The sequence below is a fragment of the Acartia tonsa genome, chromosome 11 (assembly GCF_053477335.1).
Source record: "Acartia tonsa isolate MP-2025a chromosome 11, ASM5347733v1, whole genome shotgun sequence".
Lineage (NCBI taxonomy): Eukaryota > Metazoa > Arthropoda > Copepoda > Calanoida > Acartiidae > Acartia > Acartia tonsa.
This window is the reverse complement of record NC_137270.1, coordinates 22,442,832-22,461,196: the sequence shown is the minus strand read 5'-3', so window position 1 is coordinate 22,461,196 and position 18,365 is coordinate 22,442,832. Positions and strand designations below refer to the sequence as shown.

At 30.2% G+C, this 18,365-nt stretch overlaps 1 protein-coding gene across 2 annotated transcripts in view; it reads right to left on the bottom strand.

The window, feature by feature from the left end:
• The window catches only part of LOC145331800 (irregular chiasm C-roughest protein-like), a 139,987-nt gene that overhangs the window by 65,843 nt on the left and 55,779 nt on the right, over window positions 1-18,365 (bottom strand). For both annotated transcript variants that reach the window (XM_080176640.1, XM_080176641.1), the window contains exons 12-14: window positions 10,713-10,749; window positions 8,456-8,509; window positions 7,583-7,620 (exon numbers count right to left, since the gene is read on the bottom strand). In XM_080176640.1, coding sequence (XP_080032766.1) covers window positions 7,583-7,620; window positions 8,456-8,509; window positions 10,713-10,749 — 129 coding nt within the window. The remainder of the gene's footprint in view (window positions 1-7,582; window positions 7,621-8,455; window positions 8,510-10,712; window positions 10,750-18,365) is intronic.

The window sequence follows — 18,365 nt, the reverse complement described above, 5'->3', positions numbered from 1 at the left end:
GTTTGTAAGTCAAATCTTACTTTTTAAAGCTTTACAAAGTGTCTAAAAAAATCAGCCATTTGACGTCTACAAAATGAGGGATTATTCATCTCTTTTTTAGGGGTTTTATTTACCACTTCTCCTCTAATCCCTCTGATGTCACATGGCTGATTTTTTTAGACACTTTACAAAGCTTCTTACTTTTTCCTTATAAATATTGCGTTAATTCTTTGATTTGATAACAAAAATAAATCAAAATTTTTGGTTTCTGATTGCTACGCTTTACACGAACATGATTGTTCTAGTTGCACAGATTTTCTGGGAATTATAATAAAAAGTGAGAGAAAGAATTAGGGTTAATGGTAAAAGTTAGTTATTGAACAACTTTCCTATGAAATGGTGATATTTTTTGGGAGCAAAACTTTTCTATATTTACGTATCTACTTCCAGAAAATAAATATAGACAATTTGGAATCGTCTTATAGATTTTCTTTCCATCGCAATAAACGTTTTCTTTAACATTCTTATATGATAAAACAAACTATTGCCTTAATTTTGAGCTTGTGATTCCTAGGAACGATCAAGTACAATATAACAAGCAAAGAAAAACTAGGACCAAATGATGATAATACTTGGAGTTTTAAAAAAGCTTCTGTTCCTTTAATATTTAAATCAATATATTATTGTTTACGTTCGTTTAGCCGTAAGTCTAAGTAATAACCCAAACTTTTAAAGGGTGTACATTTTGACATTGTACAGTGTGTTTTTTTATGAGAACTTTTTTGAAAGCAATTTTACCCCACTTATAGTTATCAGAATTTAATGATTAATGACTTATTTTCTTCGTTTTTTAAAGCAATTAATAGAACAACAAAAAAATATTTCAGTTTTTATTTAAAAAGTACAGTAAAATCTGAATTTTAAAACTTAGGTGTCAACATATAAAAATGGTTTTAGCGCATTTTTCTTAAAAAAATGGATTTTCTGTAGTCGACTTTGGGGGGGCCAGTACTCCCTCCCTGGTTGAGATATGACCTTCAAACTTTGATATGTTCTAGTACATGTCCCTAATAGTATCTGTATAGATTTTTAGCTCTATATCTCAACTTTGAAGTGTTTAGCAGCCATTCTTGCAAAAGGTTGATTATTTGAGCATAATAAAAATGCGCTAAAACCATTTTTAGATGTTGACACCTAAGTTTTGAATTTTAGATTTTACTGTACTTTTTAAATAAAAACTGAAATATTTTATTGTTGTTCTATTAATTCCCTTAAAAAACGAAGAAAATAAGCCATTTTACTACTCCTCCCACCAAAAGAAACATGGACATCCTTGGATTTAAACCATTATACATTAATCTTAGTGTTTATTTAAATTTCCAACATTTCTTTTCTTGAAAAGGTTGACTTCCATTTTCATGTTAATAAAAACTTATTTAGAGTTGGTAAACTTTTACACACTGGTTGTGTACTTAGTTTCAGGGATTTAAAGGGATAAGACAATGGCCTGTAAGTTGTTGTATATTGTACATCTTCAATGAATGATACACAAAATTACATGTTCTGTAGGTTATAATAAGTTGTTGAACTTAATGAACCAACCAATCAAATATCCATAAAAGTCCCCAAAAACTTGAAGCCAAAATTAAGAAAACTTTATAAAACGTTGGTTACCAGTGTAATAAACAGCCCAATGTCCCCTTTTTACCTGACTTAGTTTTGGGATACAGTGCTAGTTCCTTGGAATCAGAGGTATACAAAAGGGGTGTGTAAAGTGGTGTATCCAGCCCCCTATCAAGTTTAAGGGGGTCGGATACACCCTGCCCCCACTGATACACCTACTTAAACAGCCATGGGGTGCCTCAAGTTGAAAAGATCTCTCACCACTTAAATTTAAGGTGGGGAACAAAAAATGTTTCAAAGTATGCGTGTTTATCTTTGAGCGGTGTAACCACCCCTATTAATAATAAAATTAATCACATTCATGTTCCTAAAACAGAAAGTTTTATGGTAATTTTTTTTCAAATATTTGAAGAGAAGCTACTCTATAAATTAACCATTGAGAAAACTATTCTGCACTTTTGTTAATGTAAGCTTCTTTATAATCGATTTTTAATGATTTAAATATTGTAATGTATAAGCATTGTTTTTATGAATCTTTTCTTCCTTGCATCGTCCTTTTTGGTAGCAAAGCTACGCTGTAATTGACTTTATCTGTCTGTCCATCCGCAATACAACTCATTTTTTGTAAAGATACCTCTTTCCAACGAGCAGCCATTACACAACTAACTAGTTCCGTCGGATTTACGGTCATACTTTTAGGGATATATATATACTAGCGGCTTCGTCCCTAGCCTCTAGGGGCTTCGCCCCATGAGGTAAGGGGAAGAATATATAGAATTTGTTTTTAAAAAATAGGCTCTGCTACAGGCTGACGCCTTGATGCCTTAGTTTTTAAAAAATAGGCTCTGCACCCCCCCACTCCCCCCCCAAGAAAATAGCTTAAAACCACCACAGGACCAATAGGTATATAACCTGAAGAGTAGAATCCGATCGGTTAAGTGATTACCGAGATCTTAAGCTTGAGACGGATGGACGGACGGACAGACGGGCAGACATCAAGCTACTTTGTATTATAGATATTTCTCCTAACTTACAATATTAAATTGCTCATTTGTCCATTCTTATTTTGACATCCATGTATGTGTACAAAGAGAAAGATCTCTCCATCACTTTCTCTCTTTTCTCTGTTATTTTGTCCATGAAAGTTTACACATATAAAAAGACAAAAGGAACCAAGGTTGTCAAAACTGTTTTGAAAGTCAATATTTCAATATTTCAATAAGCTTAATTTTTCCCCCACCTCCCTTTTTTGTTTTGTTTATTATTAACCCTTACAGATCGGAAGGGAGTAGTTTTTTCTATGTCATTTTTTTTGTAAGATAGTTTTTAAATTTTTTATGACTTTTCAAGTTTTATACGGTAGGATATCTGGTCTGTGTCGGTCATAGTGTCCCAGGTCAAAGTCGGCTAGGTTTTTTTCCCGCATCGTATTATAAACAGCTTTCCACGGATATAAAATGTACAATTTTAAGATTAAAACCAATTTTTTAGCCCTGTGATGTCGAAGGCAATGGCTTTCTTATGAGTGTACATTTTTATATTCGTAGAAAACTGGATATGATACACGATGCTAGACATAAATTTTTCGTCTGGCTCACTGAGAACCGGTTCTAATCCACCGGATATTAATCGGTTTCGAATAAATACGAGAAAAAAAGATTCTGGCGACCCAGGTTATAAAGTTTATTTTGTGTTTGTTGTAAATTTTTCTAGACAAAATAACTAAAGTACTTGTAGACAACTTGCGCGGGTTCCAGAAAAGAAATGAAATTGCAACATAACTATACAATTACAGGCTTTGCTATCAGAAAGGGAGGGGACATTGGGATGTTTATTACACTAGTTCCCAGATTCTTATAATAACGCTTTCTAATTCGTTACCTTAACAACATTGGTGTCTTTTATTGAATTTTGATTGGTTGTTTTATTTAGTTCAGTGTCCAAACGTTTCATTCACTAATTGTAATCTACAAAGGGGTAATTTTGTGTTTCATCATTGGCTATGTATATCAAATTATCGTCCATTGTCTTATCCCTTTAGATCCCTGAGAAACACCCTACACTGCTAAAATTAATTTATAGCTTCTGTCCAATAATAAGAAGCTCAATTGAGGTTTTAAAAGATTATCTAGGTAGCTTTATTTCAATGTTTAGCTTTCTAAACAATTGATTTTCGGGATCTTAAAATCTTAAAGGGACTGTGAACGTAAATTTTTCTCATCTTAATATCAAATCGTAACATCATCTCATTCATAATATCTCACAGATTGAGCAAAACGCGCTTTTGTTTGCTTAAAAAACGGCTTTTTCCGACGATTTTTATAAGGTACAAGGGAAAGGAAGACATTTTCCGTATTATATAAAATGTGCATTAAATTGCTTTTTTCTCCCATTATAGCTAAAATTAAACTTTTTCACATAGTTCTAGATTTTTCCTAACGGTTAAGCTGACTTTTAACATAATCCTTGCTTTAAAACAATGTATAGTTACTTAGAAATTGATAAAATAAGCAATATTTTTTATTGAAAACCAAATACAATAACAAAGCCAGAAGCAGGTCTTTTATTATTATCAATTAACTTTAGATGGCCCATCTCTCGCCCACCTTTAACTACAAATTTGTAAAAAATAAAGACGCAATATTTCTTTATGAACAGTCTGATAAAAGTGTAAACTAATTCTCCAAAGTGGGTTATTTATTGTCCAACACAATAAAAAAGGATATTATTATTTTAAATAACCTATGAGATTCAACCCTTTGTAGACAGTGAGGTATTTTTTTGTCAATAATACGAATTTAAAATAGGTCTTTATTACCTAATTACTACGTTATAAAAAAACGAATTGGCAATTTTATAGCATAAAATAAATCCTTAACAGTAAGTAAATTGTTTCAACTATATATGACACGTTAAATATCCCTACAAACATTATAAGAAATAAAAATGATTTTCCCTGTTTTTTCCTTTTTCCCTCCCAAAATACCATAAAATCAAGGCATTATTCCTGGATATTTTTGTTAATAGGACGTTTTTGGTTGATCAGTGTAGTGAAATGTGCTTAGGAAATGTTAAGATTTGATAATCAGATGAGAAATTTTTACGTTCACACTCCCTTTAAAATAGATCGAGTCTCTCTTTAGGGTTATGATCCCGCAGGGGTTAGGCATAGACAAATATCTAACCTACCCTTTTTTAAATTGATTTTAAAAATAACAGGAGGGGGGGTTATCAGTGATCAACAGACCTTTTCTGTGAAAGCACCCAAAGAAGATAAATTATAGAATTGAAAACCTCAAATATATCTTGGAAAATTAAAGAAAATTCGCGCTTGCGCAATAAAAAACTTATAACAAACTTGAATTGTACGATTGTCCAGTTTGGACAAAACTGAAATAATACTTTTTTAAAAAGAAAATATATTGAATGTGCCAAATTTTTCTTAGTAATCTTTTACTAAATTCACGTTTAAATTCAATTTTGTACATGGTTTTGCACATTATATAAAGTTTTAAACCATTCTAAATGGCCAAATGCCAGTCGGTATGGTTTTCAGTAAATTATTAAAAAAGGCATTTATTAATATATCTGGATAGTTTCTGTAATGATGGGTTTTACTAAAAGCCATAATGACTTTTGGGACTTTCAAAAGTTCCAATTTTATTTCAGGCTAGCCAGGCAGAATTGTCTACCTGGATTCTATTTTATACTTTATCTTCTTTGTAAAGCACCACATTTATTTTTTATTTTATTCTTGAGTAAAGAAACAAATTACACAAAAAAAATAACATAAACACAGACTATACACTTTTAGTTATATCTATACTTATGTTATTATTAAATTTAACAGAACCCAAAAAGGCTAATATAAGCTTAAATTCTACTGTCATAACACTCAACTAAGATATCTCAGTAACGGCGTCTAAACTGCCAAACTCTCGCAGTAGTTGTAAATGGAATTCAAACATAAAGTTTTATTTGTCTTGTGTTGGTGTGTGTGTATGGGGTCAGGCGCGGATTTCTCACCGTCAAATTTACTACGGTTGCATTTTTGACAGTATTCTTTTTTTTGAAAATTTACCTGTGTATTTTTTGTACAGAAGTGTTCATAATTGACTAATTACCGACAGACATCCAGTCTTAATAACAATTGTTGTTTGCATTTCATTACTTACCATTAAGCAAACTAGGAATAAGTATAAGCTCCTATTTATACATGAAATTATGCCTTTTGCAGCTTTTAGAAACTACTAAAATAAAAAATACGTCTAAAAAGAAAAATTGACGATTACCTACAAATTGCCATGTCGAGTAGAAAAAAAAACACCATCCCCCTCCTCCCACCCAACCTAATTTGAAAATAAATTTGTATGTGGGTTGGGTACTTTTTCGTGTGTTCGGTTTTTGGTCTTTCACAGCATAAGATTAAAAAAGGCAATTACAAGCCATTAAAATAGCTTTGAATTTTAGAAATACAACCTTTTCAATTTTCGATTGTAAAATTGCCGGCTACCAAGCTGTGTACGTATATGTATATGGTCTTGTAATTCAAGAAACTTTTTTGCTGACCTAACCTTTGCTATTTTTATTGGTTTACGGGTAAATAGTGCGCATGGATGTTTCAGGGATAAGACAATGGCCGATAAATTTATGTGAATCCCCAATAATTATACACCAAATTATGTAGATTACGTCTTTGAAACGTTTGCACACTCAACTAAATGAACGAACCAATAAAAATTGATTAATGTCCCCAAAATCTAACGAATAAGATAACGGGAATAGTCCCTTTCGTAACATTGCCCCATAAGCGGCGATTCGTCGTTTTTTGAATGGCTTTTTATAGGTTATTTTAGGGTAAATTAGGTTATATTTGGTTAGATGATTGCCCCACAGGGTTAGGTAATTGGCCCCACAGGGGCTAGAAATAGGAGAAAAGCTATTGTGAAAAATACGAAGAATCGCCCAATAAGGTGCGATGTTAGGAAAGGGACTATACCCAAATAATGGATAAAGAATACGTGGATATATTGACAGGGGAAATTTTATCGTGCTAATATTGACATTATTTATTGATTATTTCGTTCATCCAGAAGGAGGATAGGGTATAAATCTGGTGCAACATCCAAGGAATAAAATATCAATTTGCAAAATAAATGTGTTTTGAATATTATTTTTGTTAATTTTAACTAAAGCATCACGTTTGATCTACATATTATCCAATACAATAACATGATTGTTTTTTATTGCAACGTAATATAGACAGCTTTCCACGGATACTAAATTTAAAAATTAAAAGAATAATCCAGTTTCGTTAACCTTTAGACTAACAAAACAGGTATTGATTTTATGATTTCAATCTTAATATTCGTGGAAAATTGTCTTATAACACGATGCTAAGCATGATTTTTCAGTATGGCTAAGAACCTGTTCTAATCAAACTGTTCATATTATCTGTTTCAAAGCCATACTGGAAATGCGTTAATTTAGGCATTTTATAACTGTCCTATCGATTTCAAACTTTGAATGGTGATTCCTGTTGTAGTTAGGTACGATTTTAAAAGCGTAGCAACTCTATAATCTTTACGAGAATTCCATACGTCCATTTTAAACATATTGATTTCTAATTTTTTTATCAACAAATGTTTAAGTGATCTTATTTTTGAAATACTAATTCATTGGCCGACAATGTAATGAGCGAAGCCTCTCTATAATCAAGTACTCTACATGTAAGTATGTCCTTAAACATTATCCTCTGTTTAAGCAGTTTTTGAACAATTTTACTTTCAATTTGGTTCCGACTGTTAAACATTTAAAAATATTTTGTATAATCAGTTCTGAAACTTCACGAGTGTTAATTCCTTTGACCTACCGTTCCAGAGCTTCGCTTTTATGGATGTCATCCTTGTTATTTGTAATTTTAGTCAGTTTGACTAAATAATAGTGTTTGATATCCATTTATAAGAAAATTGGTACTTACACATTATTGAAACTTTTCTTGAGTCTTCTGATCTTCCCCTAAAAACATAGAATATGTATAAAATTTTGTAGTTGATAATTATAGGGTAAAAATTGCGTAATTTTATTTCAATGATACCGTTCTTTTTAATTTTAGGAATATGGCAATCTATGAAGAAATTGAATTCTCTGGCTTTTGTAGCTTGTAGTTTGGTGTACTTCGTTTTTAAAGTCACCATCTTATAAACAGAGGTGTCACTTTAAAATACTGCGCGATCTATTATTTGTAAAATAGGGGAATACCATGTCACCTTGCCGCAACGTATTGTTATTAAGAGTCATGGACTTGACGTTATTGTTTCATGGACCCTATCCTTGTCTTTATGAGTTAATTTACAAGGCAGTCTACAAATTGACTAAAGTACGTATAATAGTAGAATAAGAAGATCTTTATAGTGCTAATAAAAAATGACGTCATACAATACAAATGGCCAATGATATGGACACCATGGAAACTGTCCCAATTTTGTATAACTTTTGCGGAACATGTTCCAGTTACGTCATATTTTTCTTTCCCGAAAAAGGGAGGGGGGAAAGAAAAAAAAGGGAAGGGGGGAAGAAAAAAGAGATGGGAGAAAAGGGGATTTTCCCCATCTCTTTTGAAGAGATTTTCTTCCCCCCTTCCCTTTTTCGGGAAAGAATAATATGACGTAACTGGAACATGTTCCGCAAAAGTTATACAAAATTGGGACAGTTTCCATGGTGTCATGATATGTCAATACACCTACTAAATTACCAATGACAGGCATGTATTTATTTTAATTAAGCAATAGTAGGCAAGTATTCTGTATAGGCACTATAAAATTCTTCCTAGAATAAAGACGCACCAACCTACCTTATATTTGAAACTTCACAAGTAATAACTGTACCATGCTGATTTCGCTTCAAACTAAAAAAAAGTATGTGTAAGAGTTTATTTAAATTATAAGATATCAAAATGACGTTCATAATAATTTTTAAAATTTGAAAATACGCTTGAAACTGTATTTTAGATAAGGAATCTTAGTGGATAAGACAATGGACGATAAATAAAATCAATCCTTATATTGAAAGGTTGAAAAGAACTATTTTAAAAACCAACAAATTCAGATTAAATAAAAGTTGCCAAAGTTGAGATTGTTGAGAGAGCGTGTTTAGTAAGCCTTGGATAAACTAAGTTATAGTCAAATGTTCCCTTCTTCTCTGAATGTAAATAGAAATATACGCATTTTTATATTATTATTAGAACGCGCAGCCATTCTATAACTAGAACAAGTCCGACCGTTTGACAATAAATAATTTTAGCACAATCACAATAACTTTGTATCAATATATTATTATCAGGTTATTGGTTAGCGAGAATATAAGGGACAAACATACAGATGGACAGGCATAGATCTAATTCAAATCATACATATGAATACATCATTTTTTCATTTGAATTTATTGAATACACTCCGAATATTTTATCACCGTAGTTCATACTAGCTGATACGCCCCTAGAGGCATCTAGAGGGGCTTTTGAGGGCAGTGAGATGGGAAGTCGACTTCCCCTTTTAAATGTAGTTTTACAAAGAAACAGTACAAAAAATACTTTTTTGGTGGGGGTCATTCTTTCTAGGGCCATTCTCTTGTGAGGGTGGTGGTACCCTACCCCAAAATAGTTATAAACCTTCCCAAGACCTATGAGAAGCTACCCTGTAAAGAAGAACCATATCGGTTCAGTGGTTCAGTGAGATATTTTGATACACACAGACATAGATCTTTTTACTTTATTATAACTGTTACTAGATTATTATGCTCCACTACTGCAGTCAAAATTATTCTTGTTGTTGACTTTGTTGCTACGCATAATTAGCCCATGACATGTGATGGTTATTAGTATGTAAAAGGCGTTTATTGTTTATTTTAGTTGTTTGCTTTATACATAGTAATAGATTTATTATTTCTTGGATCTTACACAAGATTATCATTTACTCTAATAAAGTGAAACTTGTTGCTGGCTAAATTAACAATCTCCCCTATCCCCCTTCATTTATAAAATCCCCTCCGTTTCTACTGGATGAATAAACTTACCAATAAATTATGTCTAAAATGGCGACAATTTATCCCCTGTCATAATATCCATGTATATTCTACATCCATTTTAACAGTACACTATTAAAAATATTTATAAATAACTGTTTGTTAGCAAAGTTGACTCAAATTTTCACAAATTGTTATTGTATTTTAAAGCTTTTCTAAAGACAAATACCCAATTAAGTTATTTTTGAAACGCTGGAAAGTATCATGTATGACGTCATAAAAATACGTCTATTGTCTATCTCTTTTTTATAGGTTTCCTTTCCCACTTCAGCTATCATCCCTTCTTTTAGAGGTATTTTTATGACGTCACACATGACACTTTCTAATGCTTCTTATTTTTTATGTATTTTTTATTTTTCTTCTTTATGTACCCGCTAGTACATAAAAATTTTATTGAAATTTATTTGAAATTTCCCAATTGGGTAAAAAGTGTTGCTAAAAAAAATATTTTTAACAGTGTATTTTCGTACATTAATGTAGACACAAATTATAATATGTTAATAATAACAATAACAAACAAGAATAATAAACAAAAAGATTGGCAATAAATTTACTTCCTTAAAGAGTGATTTTATGAATAACTTTATAAAATGAAGCATATCTAGGATCTTAAAAAAGAATCTTTGCTTTTCTTATCTTATTTGTGCGGATGATAAAAATTTAACTTAGAATTTTCAAACTTACATAACAAAATAATTTATGCTGCCTCTTTTATATATAAAATGGATATGTAGTCAAAATAAACTATGGAAACTAATAAATCAACACAATATCTCCATGTTTAACATAATTAATTGTCCACAGGGGTAATGAGGTATAAGACAACCCTAATGATAAAAAATAAAATCAACCCTTCTTTAGGTTAAAAGTTTAAACATTAATTATTTTAACGAAACAATAAAGATTTAATAAAAGTTCTTAAAGTTTTCACGATATTGTATTCTAAACTTTGATTACAAGAATAATTTACAGTGCAATGCCCTCTCCCTAGCTCCCTGGTCGTACCTCACTAATTAAATTTGCCTTACCTTGGAATATAATATTCTGGTTTGTCCAGTGGTAGTCCTGAAAATAATAGAGTATCAAAATAGACAACCGTTTTTTTGGCCCTATTGTTTCTCAACTTTAAAGCAGGGATCTAAAGGGATAAGATAATGGCCGATAAATTGATATACATTTCCATTGATGATACACAAAATGCCCATTCTGTAGAATACATTTAATAATATAAACGTTAGGATAACTCATCAAAAAATTGAGTCAACAAAAATCCCAAAAGCAATGAATAAGAAAATACTTTGGGGACTTTAGTAATACACATCCCAAGTTCCCCTTCCTCCCTAACCCTTTTGCTTTTACCCTATTGTCCTGCAGCTTTAAAGTAAATTGTAAACGGCTATGTTTTTGCAATGGATTTAGAAAATACGTGGATATTATGATAAGGGAAAATTGTCGTCACATAATGGCTTGCTATTATGGAACTCGTTTATTGGTCAGTTCGTTCATCCAGGTAAGGTGATGGAGTAAAAAGGAAATAGTAATTTTAGCCCGCCGCAAGTTTCACTTTATTAGAGAAGAGGAAAATCTGGTATAAGATCAAAGTAGTAATATATCTATTGTTTTTGCTTAAAATACTAAACTTTGTATACAGAATTGGCAAGCAATTCATGAGATCTTAGAGGACAGATATAAATAAAACTTCTTTAATTTACAGGAGGATATTTCTCTCATTCTGTCTTTTACCGGGACATTAAATAATATTTAACAATTATTCATTTGATGGTAATCTATTTTCTACAACTCTATTCCCAAAATTAATTTGCATATAATTAGTTAGGCTTTAAATATATTTTAAGCGGATTTTCTCAAAACTTTTATTTTTCTACAAAGTTTTGAAATTTTAAAATTTTTAAAATAAAAAAAATGATTTATATAACTCGAGACTAATAACCATACTGTTATTTTGTAAGATACGAGATGTTAATAGTAAGAACGGAGATAATGTCTTTCAAAAATCAACGTATAATCATGCAACGTAAGGCATTATGGTTAATTGTTGGCAAAAAATTGAAACTAAAGTTTTTTTATTATTTAACCTCCCTTAGTGTATGAATATAAAGAGGCATTCTGATGGTAGAACATTACAAGGACTCTATATTAAATAGGAACTGATAAATCACATATTCTGTAGGTTTTAAGGATCCCGAAAAATAGTTTAAATGGTTAGAGGATCCTTTATAAACAAAATATATCAGTCGTCTATCTATCATAGCAGACAATAAAATCCGTTTCCTTCAGAACAAATTTGTTGGACATACCCTAATCATAGAGTGGCTTCGCTACTAAAAGTAAAAAATAAATATTTCGTATGAAGAAGAAATAATTTGAAGAGAAATGTAAAAAGCCAAGAATTTAATTCTGGTGAAATTAATTTTGCGGTGTTTGGATCTCATGGCGTGTTTTTACATTTGTGTTACATTTAGAAATAGCATAACAAAGTTGATTTAATTGGCAGTGAGAAAGGGAACATTGGGCTGTTTATTACACTAGTCCCCAAAGTTTTCTGATAAATTTTTCTTATTCGTTGGCTCTAAAACTTTGGGGACTTGTGTTGAATTTTGATTGGTTGGTCCTCAAGTTGAGTGTCCAAACGTTTCAACCACTATGAGTGATCTACAGAAGGGGTAATTTTTTGTATCAACATAAGGAAGTATATCAGTTTATCAGCCATTGTCTTATCTCTTTATATTCCTGATTAACAGGGCTTTTAAGGGATAAGACAATGGATCGCGAATTAATGTACTCATCCAAATACAATAAACAAAATTACCTTTTTTGTAGATTAAAAGTATTTATTAGAGGTGTAAAACTCAATCAACATTTAATAAAAGTCCCTAAAGTTGTTTTAATTAAAATTTGATGGTTTCAGAAAACATCTTTTGTTGTACAATGTTTTTTTCAAAGCAAAGATTTTTTAATCAATTATCATTTATGTCTGTCCGTCCGTACGTCCAGAAAAGATATACGTGTCAGATTTGATGAATAATTACCTGTAAGTCCTTACGTTAATTTTAATATTTCAGCTTTTTTCGCATTAAGTTTTTACATCAAATAAAATCTTATAATCCTATTTTTAGATTAGGTGTCATTTTTATAACCAAAGCATCCTCAAAAAGTAAGTCTTTAAAATGCTTGTTTGTTCGACTGACTTACCTAATAAACTACGCTTTTACGGATGTTATCATCCTTGTTTTACATTAGGTTTATATAAAACAAGAGTGAGACAGAAAACGATAAACAGAAAGAATTATATACAGATAGTTAGGGTAGGGGATAATTATTCTCATAAACAGAAAGAATTATATACAGATAGTTAGGGTAGGGGATAATTATTCTCATAAACAGAAAGAATTATATACAGATAGTTAGGGTAGGGGATAATTATTCTCATAAACAGAAAGAATTATATACAGATAGTTAGGGTAGGGGATAATTATTCTCATAAACAGAAAGAATTATATACAGATAGTTAGGGTAGGGGATAATTATTCTCATAAACAGAAAGAATTATATACAGATAGTTAGGGTAGGGGATAATTATTCTCATAAACAGAAAGAATTATATACAGATAGTTAGGGTAGGGGATAATTATTCTCATAAACAGAAAGAATTATATACAGATAGTTAGGGTAGGGGATAATTATTCTCATAAACAGAAAGAATTATATACAGATAGTTAGGGTAGGGGATAATTATTCTCATAAACAGAAAGAATTATATACAGATAGTTAGGGTAGGGGATAATTATTCTCATAAACAGAAAGAATTATATACAGATAGTTAGGGTAGGGGATAATTATTCTCATAAACAGAAAGAATTATATACAGATAGTTAGGGTAGAGGATAATTATTCTCATAAACAGAAAGAATTATATATAGATAGTTAGGGTAGGAGATTATTATTCTCATAAACAGAAAGTATTATATACAGATAGTTAGGGTAGGGGATAATTATTCTCATAAACAGAAAGAATTATATACAGATAGTTAGGGTAGAGGATAATTATTCTCATAAACAGAAAGAATTATATATAGATAGTTAGGGTAGGAGATTATTATTCTCATAAACAGAAAGTATTATATACAGATAGTTAGGGTAGGGGATAATTATTCTCATAAACAGAAAGAATTATATACAGATAGTTAGGGTAGGGGATAATTATTCTCATAAACAGAAAGAATTATAAACAGATAGTTAAGGTAGGGGATAATTATTCTCATAAACAGAAAGAATTATATACAGATAGTTAGGGTAGGGGATAATTATTCTCATAAACGAATAGTAAAATATGACCGACAAATTAGTTTAAAGAGTTGTTGCATGAAGTACATTTCAGAAAAATGATTCACGGTTGGACCCTCAGATGTAAAACCTTTATTTTAGTGTTTGGCCAAAATGACTTAGCAATTGTATCTGTAAGTACGTCTAATAACACCCTTTGCTATTTTTAAAATCCTAGAAAATTTTTTTTGCAAGAAAATTGCATAAATTCGCAACCTTTTTTAGAACCACTACATAACTCGAGTTTTATAACTTTTTATATAAAATCCTTTTTACAAAAAATATCAAAAATTACTTAAAATTAAACCTGAAAGAAAAAAAATCTCATTACACGTGTTAATTTGCATGTTTTAGGTCTTTTTTTGAGGAAAGTATAACTTCCACATTTTTGACAATAATTATATTTTTTTAACATTTCAAAGTAAAATATAATAAAACTTAAACGATTTTTCTTGAATTATCAGTTGAAAATTTCATCAAACATGCAATTTAAGTGATGAAAATTTAATAAAATCATTTTTTGAATGTTTAGAATTACCAATTTTCTACATTTAAAACAAAATGTTAACAAAATTTAAAAACATTTTAACATATAACTTCAAAAATCAATAACATTTTATAAAAAGATGTTTCAAAAAATAAATCATTAAAAGGTATTAAAATGCATTTGAAATTACTTAAAATTAAAACGAGAACATCTTTTAACACTGTATTCTGTGTAATAGAGTTTAAATGACATGATTAGTGAATGAAATATTTCCTAAACTCATTAAGCCTTTTTGTGACTATATTAAAAATAATTTATTTTGTTTTATATTGTTTTTTTATTCAAATATTTGACAAAATTTTCCCTACGTCAATAAAATAAAGTCAGTTTTTTACTGTTTCCAGGTTTTTCTTTATAATTATAACAATTGAATATAATATAAATCTTCATTATCTTTTATTTGAATTATCATACACATTGAAATAAAAAGTATAAGCTAGAATAGCACTTTTTTCAACGAATATTTTAATGACATTATATCAAAATAATTCCTCTTAAATATCACACAACATATGATTGGGAAGTATAGCCATTTCTTGGAGGTATAATATTTACAAAAATACCATTAATTCTGTTTTTATCAAAAGTTAAAAAATTTGAACAATTCTAAAACAATGGTTGGCTGTCTAGATATTGAGTACACTAAGACTACGGCTCTGTTCTATTGAAATAACATTGCAAAAAGAGGGGTTCTGAAAGTAATCTACCTAATTTTTTTTAAAGAACCAACAAGTACTGTCAGTATCTTTTTTCTTGTAATCTAGCAGACAATCAAATCATAACACAATTTTCATGATAAAATATTCAGGTTTCTACTTCACATTTTAAAAAATATACTGTTCAATAAAATGTTCAAAATTTTACTTTGTACTAATTGAAAAAATATGTTGTAATTCTTATTTTAAAGTTACATTTTTATCCCTGACAAAATCATAGACGACTTTTAAAGGCATCTTATCTAAACTTTTTGAAGAAAAACTTAAAAACGTTAATTAAGTATGAAAACTATTTTCTTTGATTTTTCTGAAGTTATTATCGCATTCTATGGGTTTTTTTATTATCATTTACTTATATCGAAAGTGTCAAACATTGTACCCTATCTTATTCATTTAATAAAAAACCAACCGTGGATTGTAAGCATAAGTTACAAGGATACTATCAAACACATACAGGGTGAGTAAGAAAAAACTGAGTTTTCCGATTTTCTGATACAACCAGTAGGAATATGGACAAAACAATTATAGGTTCTTGTTCTCTATAAAAATATACATTAAACTTAGAAAAGGTGTTTTTGAATATCTCTGAAAAAAACGGCGCTTTTTAGAGCATAAAGATTTCAAAAAGTGTGTGTGATCACTTTTTCGGCCATTATTTTGTACTTTTTAGGTAGATTTATTTATAATAAAAATGTCTACCATTCTAAAAAGATAAACAAACTTATTTTTTGATTAATAAAATTTTTATTCAACAGATTGTAAATATTTAACATCTTAAAAATACAAATTTTTTAAATCAAATTATCAAATTATAAATCAAACATTTTGTTGTAATCTATTGTTAAGACTTAATACCCCATGACCAGAAAACCAGCTCATGGCCGGAAATATTTCATCTTGTTACCTAAATTCCTCCCCCTCCCCCTGAATTTCCTCTATATTTGGTGCAAGACTGGATTTAATCTCCAAAATCTCCGCCCCCTTTTAACAAATTATACTTGTGTGTTATAATCCATCATAATAACTTCATTTATATAGGGTAGGGTTTCTAAAAGGCATTTTTATTTTAAAAATTCAAACCTTGATAACTTTTTTATCTTAAGAGATTTTTTTGTCAAATAAAAAGGTTTTTTTTTCTTTTTACTATAAGCTACGTTATTATAGTAGATTCTTTTAAACCACATGCATCACAATCAAGAAATATGAAAAAATGACAAATTGCAGTATTCTAAAAATGCTTTTGTGAGGAGCCAAAAAGCATTTCACCTTTAAAACTCATTAAGTACTTTTCTTAGACCTTTTTTTAAATAAATATTGAAATTTTAAGATTTTTTTATACAAAAGAGATGAGTTATTTTAATTATTCTTGATCAACATTTTTCACACAAGGCATTTTTTGACACCATACACCTATCATAGACGCCGCATTTTTAGAGATAATGAAAAACACCTAAACAAGTTTGATGTGCTTTTGTACAGAGAACAAGGACATGTAATTATTTTTTCTGTATTCCTTCTGGTTGTTTCTGAAAATCAAAAACTCAGTTTTTTCTGACTCACCCTGTATCTAGAATACAAAGTAGAACGATGTCTGTCTTTTTGTTTGTCTGTCTGTCTGTTTGATTGTATTTTCTTTGGGGGTGGGACACCCCAAACCCCCCAAAAAAATAAAAATACCCCCCCAAAAAAATAAAATTTTTCTTTTCTTTTTAAAACTAAAATTAAAATAGTGGGGTCGACTAACCCCCCCCCCCCCAAAGAAAAAAAAATTTCTCCCCCCCCAATTTTTTTTTAATTTTCCTTTAAATCTAAAATACGAAAATTGTTTTGATCAAACCTCTTGGGGCAAAGCCCCTAGAGCCTAGGGGCGAAGTCGCTAGTGTATAATAATGCATTACAACAAATAAACAATTATACATTCCTATATATTTTCATACAAGTCCTGTCTATGTTCAAAGTGAATTTTAGATTTGGTTTATCTTAATGGCGAATTGTTATAGACAGAGAGAAAATAGCAGGGCGATAAATTGAAATTGACAAAAACAAGAAAAAACCTGTAAAAAGAAGACATGTTGGGAGAGTATATCAGACATTAGAGTAATACACCAAAGGGGTAAAATAACTGTATTTCCCCCATCCCAAGGATCTTGTGCCAACTCTTAATTTAATTTTGGTCTTTGAAAATCAACCAATAGTTTCGGGTATATTAACACAGCCAACAAGCAGAAAACAATTTGCTAGCAGACGAAAAAGGTCCTTGAAAAAGGGGGGGGGGGGTAGGGAGATATCCGTATATACATCTATACTATAGATATGTTTATCAGACTGTTGTTGCTTTAAAACTTTGGGATTTGTTTTAAATCATGATTGGATTGTACAATCTAACAGGCCATTGTCTTATCCCTTCAGATCCCTGATATTGTAAATTATTAACTGAGCTTTCATTCATTTGTATTACTTAACTTTGTAATATAGTTCAGAATTTTTTTTTAAAGATCCCCGCTTTAAATTCTGTCCATAGCTGGATCTTTAAATCATTTTAGTAGTGAGCCAGATCGGGGTGAACCAACTTTCCACCAATGAGAGCACAGCATTTTATGAAATGCCGCTCTGTGATTAGCTGAAATTCGGCTCACCCTGATCTGGCTCACCACTAAAATGATTTAAAGATCCAGCTCTGAGTCCTTTGAACTTGTTTAAATTAATGAATACCTACTAGACATATTAATATTAGATTATTTATTTATAGCCTTTACCATGAAGCTATTTATAGTAAGAATTGGGATATATGTAAATTAAAACTTTTGACTTATAATAAATTGGCTTTCAATCCATATAGATTTGGGGGGGGGGGGATGTGTCTACCATCTTTGCAATTATAAGTGCCAGCAACCATTGATGTTCTTAAACTTAAAACAAATAAAAAGTTCTTTTAAAATAGAGGAATTAATCTATTTAATTTTTCTATTTTTGTCTCTAAGTTTGTATATGTCCATATATTCACTTTGTAATTCATTAATAAAAGGGTTTGTAATTAAAGAGAATTAAGAACCTAAAAGAAAAAGGAAGATTTA